General features: G+C 38.7%; 1 protein-coding gene across 1 annotated transcript; it reads right to left on the reverse strand.

Annotated features, from left to right (window-relative positions):
* Positions 1-6: 6 nt before the first annotated feature.
* On the reverse strand, positions 7-7679 carry LOC115963335 (ribonuclease TUDOR 1-like; the record flags this gene model as incomplete). The annotated part of the gene is made up of 17 exons (XM_031082301.1): positions 7404-7679; positions 6701-6876; positions 6203-6277; positions 6003-6116; positions 5810-5914; positions 4819-5025; positions 4498-4713; positions 4310-4417; positions 3461-3631; positions 3175-3372; positions 2734-3096; positions 2408-2638; positions 2139-2327; positions 1987-2064; positions 1706-1900; positions 651-1028; positions 7-188 (listed from the first exon to the last, which is right to left on the reverse strand). Coding segments are annotated over exons 2-17 (2969 nt in total), but the record flags the coding sequence as incomplete, so codon positions are not given.
* Between the last annotated feature and the right edge of the window lie 382 nt (positions 7680-8061).

Below are 8061 nucleotides of genomic sequence, written 5' to 3' on the forward strand. Positions count from 1 at the left end.
TATCGCCGGCCACTAGCCTTTCTAACAGGAGGAGCTGTATCCTCATCATCTGACTGTATATCACCATACTGCCACATCCCTCGCCTAGCAGTCCGTGCTTCATCCTGGAACTTCTCCAAATTATCAAGGGCCAACTGTCTATCCTTGTGGTCCCACTTCTTCCTCTTTTCTGTTCTAGCAAGTCCTTCCTGAAAATTCAGAAAATGCCATATAAGTGGTATATTTCTAATAATTTGAATTTCTGCATCAAAATAGGTAGAAATGTTGCACCCCCAAACCAACAAACACAGATAGAAATAAAGCATTACAAGACTGACTTGTCTGGGTTGTCAATAAACCAACCAAAAATAAAAGGTGAATGGTGGAAAGCTCATAAGGTAAATCAAGAAGAGTTCCTCCACAATTTAAGATTTCAGCATGATACATGGTTATATTTCTCATGAAAAACAATTGGGTAGCTTGGGTGAGAAACTGCAAGCATCAAATTTCTTTACATAGTAGTTTCCATGAGAATGGTGCAATTTATCATTTTGCAGAACATGTGAGGCTATGCCAATTCTATTACTTGCACATTTTGCAAGAGGAGATAGTACCAAGAGCCTCTATCTTCTCAGGAAAAACAAAGCAAACAAGACAGATGCTATTCATACCTGAAGCATGGCAGCATTTATACTAATCTCAGCATCCACAGCAACAAGAGTTACAACAAGAGTTGGCCCAGTTCCCTGCCCTTTCACTTTTCCTCCAGAAGTGTCCCTTTCCTCAACCTTGGCCCTGAACTCTTTTGAACCGTTCAATGTGTGCTCACTCAGAAATTCAGCTGCTTCTTGGCCAAAATCTTCCTCCAAGGCTGGAACCTTCATATATGCAAGGCTGCATAGTTGAGCAAGACCAGGTGCAGAAGATACTGAGGAATCAATAGGACGTAACTGACTGTAAGGAACGACCTCTTGATTCCCATAATCAATGTAGAACACTTCGAACTTGTCTTTTGGGGACTCCACAGGTCCTCGGGGTGCATTGACAATCTTGACAAATCAATTGGAAGAAAATTATGAAAAAATAAAGGCAGATGAATCATACATTTAAATGTATATAAGCAGAGAGGAAATGTGAGAAAGGGGGGAAGAAAAGAGAAGATGTGAGGTTATTTTATTTTATTTTTTAAAAGGGGGGGGGGGGGGGGGGGGGGGGGGGGGGGGGGGGAACAGTGGTCTATCTGCAGGTTGTTTCATAACTAGAACAAAACAGTATGAAAGATAATTGAGCTAGCTGAAGAAAGAAAATGATCAGATCATAGGTTGTTGGTCCAACCACTTAGCTAACTGCTATTGAAATGTGACTCATTGTTCTAAGAAAAGGACAAAAAGGTTTACAATTAGTTATAATATTTAGTATCTTTAAGATGTTTCAAAAACATTTCCACCATGCATCTCATCAACTTGCTCCTTGAGATCCCAGTTTCCAATTCCCCACTTCCTGCAACCCACTCTCACACTCATTAAGACAATTAATCCAGAGTTCTTGGAGAAGCCAAATGCTGAAATACTTGAACAGTAATTTACTATACCAAGTAATGAATACAAAAACTACACAGCAAATAGTAATGTGCCTCTTAACGTCAAGGAAGTAGTTTAGTGTGTATGTGAGAGAGAGCAAGAGAGAAATTTAACAGTTAGAACCTAGGTATCAGTCAGTCACTAACCATAGCTCGATTCCAGGAATTGTCAGCACTAAACTGAGCAAGGACTATATCACCCTTTTTAGGATTAAAAGCACCAATTACAGGAGCTTCTTGAAGACTTAATGAAGCAAGCTGCTGCTGAATTGAGGCCACTTTCTGATCCCCAACTGTCTGGACGTAAAATTTACCACCGCCCAAGACTTCTGTAACCATTACCTGAAAATTATATCAATGATACATGTCATTTACCATTGCACAACACATGAAAAGGGTATTACTTGATGCACTTGCATTCCAAGCACCTTTAGCACTTCTTTCTGTTTGCTTTCCACAACCGCACCATTGGGCACTTCCTCCCCTTCAACGTAATTCTCCCAAATCTGCAACATAATCTCCATTTAGCATATTTGACAGAGGAAAATAGTGGTAATATAATGCAAGTTCTGCTTCTTACTTTCAGTTTTTGCCTCTTGGCTGATTTCTCAGCTTGTTCAAGAAGGTGGATGTCAGGGATCCTGTCACTGCCAAAGGAAGTTTGAAGTTTTGCTAGGCCAGCTTCAAGGAGAGAAACTGCCAGATTTGTCTTTGATTCCCACATTGATCCCAAGAAAGTTCCATTTCTATCAACAGTTTCAACTTCAATCTGTATAAAAGATACAGATTTATCAAAGCAGTAGAAGCAACAAGTGGGAAATTACCAGTTTCTCAGAAATAGGGGAAAACCTCAACATCTCTCTGCATTATCTTTCTTCTCATTAGTGCAATAGCTTCATCTGAATAGGGCTCATCACGACCAGGACATCTGACCCCAGAGAATGCGAAGGCAATACTACACGTTTCTTTGGGAATCAACAACTTAAAACGATGACCACTGAGGACATATTCAACAACGGCAGGTATTCTCCTACTCCGATGCAGGAATGGCAAAAAATCCTTAGCTTTCTTGGCCGAAGCCTGAATGATACACACAAAATAACAAAAATAATTAAACTTATAAGGCAGGATATGATAGTAAGAAAAGAATTTAGTATAATGGTAACATTTCTCACCGTAAGCAGGTCTGTTATGTGCATTACCGGAGGATCCTTAGCTGAATGGGTACCTTTCTTACCAGAAATGGCACGGGATTCAGCAGCAAGAAGGGCATCATAATGGTTTGATCTCTCCTCAAAATCTCGATGCCTAATAACAGTGCCAAATCCACGGGCAACCAAAAGCTCAGCTACATTCACCCCAGGCTGGCTGCTAGAAGCGGGTGGAGCAGGTGAGGGGGTATCATCACCCTCAACCTTAATAGGAGACAATAGGAAAACTGATCCAAAATCCATTACTCTGGAATCTGCAGACGCAGTAGCAGCTGCAGGTCCATCTGCCATGCTGACCTTCCTAGAATACTCCATTTGAACATTCACCTGAAAAAGTCATATAATCAATAATTAAATTAAAATTTATATTATCATAAAAAAAGGTATAGTAATGACAGTTCATACTTGTCGGCCAATAAGTCGTGTTCTTAAGAACTCCCTGGCTTCACGGGCATAGGGAGCCGGCTTTTCCTCCCTCCGAGGATTGCCGATTTTTGGACACCTAATACTTGACAGATTGACCCGACGCTCTGCTGATGGACTTCCATATGGGACAGAGTCATCAGCTACAATAATGCAGTCCCCACTTACAACCTCCACCACCTGGAAAAAGCCAAATGCAATTTAGAATAAATTTTTGGCATTGAGAATAAATAAATTGAGATAAGCATTGCTTGGGACTCATTATTACCTTTCCTGTGAAATTCTGGTCATGGATTGCCTTTGAATTTGTAGCCGGAGGAACATAGTTCGTCCAAATCCTCAACCTAGTTTTCTTGGCTTGAAGCTCTGCAGCCTTCAGCCGCCGCTTGGCATCTTCTTCCATCATATTTGCACTCCATTCAACATACTTAGCTAAACCCTAGAGGGATAGAGAGAAGATTTTTTGTTATTAGCAGTCTATGCACTCATTCTTTTAGATGGCCTTATTAACAATTGTCAGGTGGAGACATCTAGCACATGAAATAAACTTTAGGCAAGCAATGACTCAAATACCACACACAAGACACATAAGTTTTCAAAAGAACAAAGAGAAATTATAAAAGCCTAGAGAGAATGTAATCACAAGTAAAAAGAAAGTAAAAGTTAGTACTAAATGCCAAATTAGTGTCATGTAAATAAGGTCCAAGTCAGGCCACAGAATTCAAAGGGAAATAACTTGGCAGAACTTGACCAAACTTGATCAAACAACATAGCCTCATCCTTCTTTGCCTTCAACACCACCAGAAAATACTCTATAGAATGTAAATGACATTTTTTCCCTCAGATTCTAACATCCAATATTTCTTTGTGAATTATGTACAGTTGAAGCATTGACAATATGCCTTTTGAAGCTGCCTTACTCTATAATCTACAAATCTCATGTCAATAGAATGATTAAATGGACACATGATCTGTTACAAGCCAAAACCACACAAGATGCGACACCAAAAACATAAAGTGGGGCAGAAAAAAAAAAAGAATCCATAATTCAATATTTCACACACACAAATATATATATATATATTTGTAGTAATTGCACTACAATGTAAGCACATACATTTTCAACAAGCTCCAGTGCGAGGTCTTTTGCTGAGTCCCCATCAGGATAATATACCGACCCAATCAAATTGCTGAACTTGTCAACACCTTCCAGGACAATACGAACCTATACATCATTTAGAAAATTTCATAAGGAGGGGAGAAAAACCCAATGTGCAACATAACCTATAGCAGCAATTTACGTACATCTCTATTTAAAACACGAAGCTCTGTGAAAAATTTGGCTTCAGCACCAAATGGATCAGGAGAAACTTCAGAAGATGATGCTGCTGAGACTGCAAGCCTCTGCGCAGATGTTAGAGGTGCTCGAGATTCAGCAGAAACATCTCCATTTGGTTCTTCAGTGGTTGCTTCTGTTTCAGCAGCACTTTCAGTTATGGTCCTTCTTCCCATGGATGGGGCCTAATATTAAAACATACGCAAAAATGCATTGATAAGAGCATAAGGTTGAGAAAAGAAGAAAAGAATTCATGTGGACAGGTGCTAATCACAAAATAGGATGCATACCTGAATTCCTGCAACAAACACTTGGACAAACTGAAACTCTGGAAGCAGATATACCCGAATGGTACTGCCATCACGAACCTGCTCGACAATACCTTGCATGGGACTGCCCTTGTTTGAAGCTAACAGACCCATGGCATTGAAGTTGCTAGGATCACCAATGGCAGAAGGCGGTAGATTCCTGATTGCTGCTTCAGCAGCACCTGCAACCTGAAATCAGGAAATTAAGGACCATGTATTAATCTGTTTTGCAAAAAGCGTCCATCTGATCTCAAACAAGACAATGAGCATGTAATGCAACGCAGGTGTTTTACCTCATTCTAAATTTCTTATACCTCCTTTAATTATTAAAGCTGATGAGTCTCAGGTGGTAGTTTCCATGGTTTTTTTTTTTCCTTCCTTTTGAAATTGTCTAAATTCAAGATGAATGTATAGGTTCGTATTGTCCTCAAAGGTATTGACAAAATTATTTGAAATTTCTTAGTCTATTGGTCTCCAGGTTGAATTTCTTTCAAAATTGTGTTGGTTTAAGTTGGATTTTAGATCAAACACTGGAAATAGTTTGCACCCATTTCTGTCTAAACGTTTCTTGCCATTTAAAAATTTAACTGAATTTTTTTTTCTTTTGTAAAAAACTGACATATTCCAATTGAACTGAACTCCCCTATACTTGTTTGGCTTGGGATCCCTCCCCTTGGTCCGTGTCAGTTTGTGTTTATAAAAAATGATATATTCCATTAAGTAGAAAATTCTCCCCAAAAGCCAACCAAATCAAACCAATTTCTGCCCTAAAAATAATAAAAATCCAGTCGTCTTGATGGCACCTTAAAATCCCAATATGCTCTAATTACAAGGACAGGACTCTCATACCCCAACACAAGTAATAATACAGAGGATATAAGGAGACCTCTAGGCAATGGAAGTAATAGGTAATATTTAAGCGAGCAATTTAGAGTTCAATAAAGAAGAGGAGAGAAAGAATTAAAATGTGAACCTTGCTCCAGCGACCAAGACCTTGTTGCTTGGCTTGCTCTTCCAGACGTAGCAGTTCTGGAAGGAAAGGACTCACTTCTCCTTTCTGTTGACCCTGCTCTCTGACCTGCAGGACAAGATTCAGCTAATGCCCATACAGAGAAATCACAAGTCACAATCTTTGCAGTATGTATTAATAAAAAAAGGGACATAACCTTTGCCCAGCCTTCAGAAACCACCAGCAAGGCAACATTTTTGTCACCAATAAAAACAGAGCCAAATTCACGGCCTATGGATGGTACAGTGTAATCCACTTTGAAGGCAACCTCCTGCAAGAAAAAAGATGTAACATCCTTATTTAAAGGAATGAACTTTAATTTAGCCAATGGCAAGTGAAATAATATCGAAAAGGCACCTTTCCTATGCAGAGTTTCCTCAAGTACTCTCTGCTGTCCCAGGCAAATGGCTCATCGACACCACCTCTTCGGGCCTGGGAAGAAAAGACAAAAGGGAAAGCCATTGTAATGTCAGCAACAACTCTCACTCATAATTTTTTTTTTTAAAGACTAATACTTTGTGTGTTAAACGGGACAAGAACTGAAGTGCCCACAGAACGAAAAACTCAGGACCAAAGACACTTTAGAAGAATAAACAAATTTCTGTTTTTAATCACCCAAATCACAATCACGCAAATAATTTTTTGATTTCATAATTTTGAATGATAATTAATAGAAACGAATCACAAAGGAAAGAAGCTGATCACAAAGGAAAATGGTCATGAAACAAAATAATCCAATTGTGCGTGCACACACACACTAGCTGATCGATTCAAACGAAGGCAAGAATTAAGAAACAAGTAAAACAACACGGGCAATACCGAAAGCAGCAATTCAAAAGTGAAGGAAGGGAGTACCAGTCTTGGAGCAATAAGAGATGACAAAGTAAGGGTCTTCTCAGGTGGGGGTCCAACCCTATTAGCAGCCACCGCCATTATAACCAAGCAGTCCCCTGAAAGAACCGCTTTCACTTTTCCTTTGTACCATCCTGAGCCCCCAGCTGTTGATGATGCCATCTCTCAACAGCTACGATCTACAAATTTTTTTTTCCATATTTTTAGCCATAATTCAACCGCATAATACACAATTAAGATCAAATATACATATTTAACAATAATTAAGAAACAATTCCGGTTTTATTTTTATAGTAATAATTGAAATAAGAAAACATTGAGATCCACAATATTGAGATGAGCACATGCAACGATAGAGCATTGACAAAACAGGTCGATCTATCATTAGAGCAAGCAAATCAAATAGAACAATCCAACCATCTTAATTATTAAGAATTTATTTATTAATAATATTAATAATAATAAGAAAAAGTGGGCAACAGTGAGTGGAGTGTAACATATTTGTGTAAAGAGAAGAGATTAAAGGTTAAGTGCATGCAAATCTGCTACAAAATGAAGACGCATATCATTAGATTAGATTATTATAGATATATATATATATATATATATATAGCAGCAGACAATTACAGAGAGCAAGCAAAATGAAATCTGATAATGATCACGTAGAGAGAGAAATGAATGAGGATGAGGGTGCAGTAAGTTAAACCTTGATCAGATCAGACGGTGAGGAAGTCCGAAGGCAGAGTTCGCCTCCCTTTGGATCTGTCGAAATTACAAAATCTCAGAGTCAATCCAAAACAAAACAAAACAAAACAGCAAATTGCAGCAGCTACGGAGGCTATGGAGATCTGTAATATTGAGGAGAGAAAAGTCAGAGATGCAAAGCCCTGGCTATGGAGGCGGATCAAACAGAGGAAGCGAGACAGAGAGAGAGAGATGAGATGAGATGAGAGAGAGGATCTGCAGTATGAACATAGAAGAGGCATATATATATATAAACAATATCATTTTAGGCAGCCTGAGGTGGTATATAGCTGACAGTGCATATACCCCTCCTTATCGGGTATATTTACTCAATTACCAATACATAACTCCAAATTTGAACAAATCCCCTATATCTGATTCTCACAGTCAAACAATACTATCGTTTTTTTTTCTTTCTTTCCTTTTTGCTCTTATAAAAATAGTAATATCCTTTGAAACCAAAACCAAAACAAAAAAAAACAACAACAATAATTATTATAAAAGGTTTTACCCTTTTAGCAACGTACCACATCTATATATTCATATCTAGCATCTGCCATTTTCATCTGTCTACCCACAAAAAGTAACCGGTCCACTTTGATGACCCTCGTTTTCGCACC

Source organism: Quercus lobata, chromosome 10 (assembly GCF_001633185.2).
Source record: "Quercus lobata isolate SW786 chromosome 10, ValleyOak3.0 Primary Assembly, whole genome shotgun sequence".
NCBI lineage: Eukaryota > Viridiplantae > Streptophyta > Magnoliopsida > Fagales > Fagaceae > Quercus > Quercus lobata.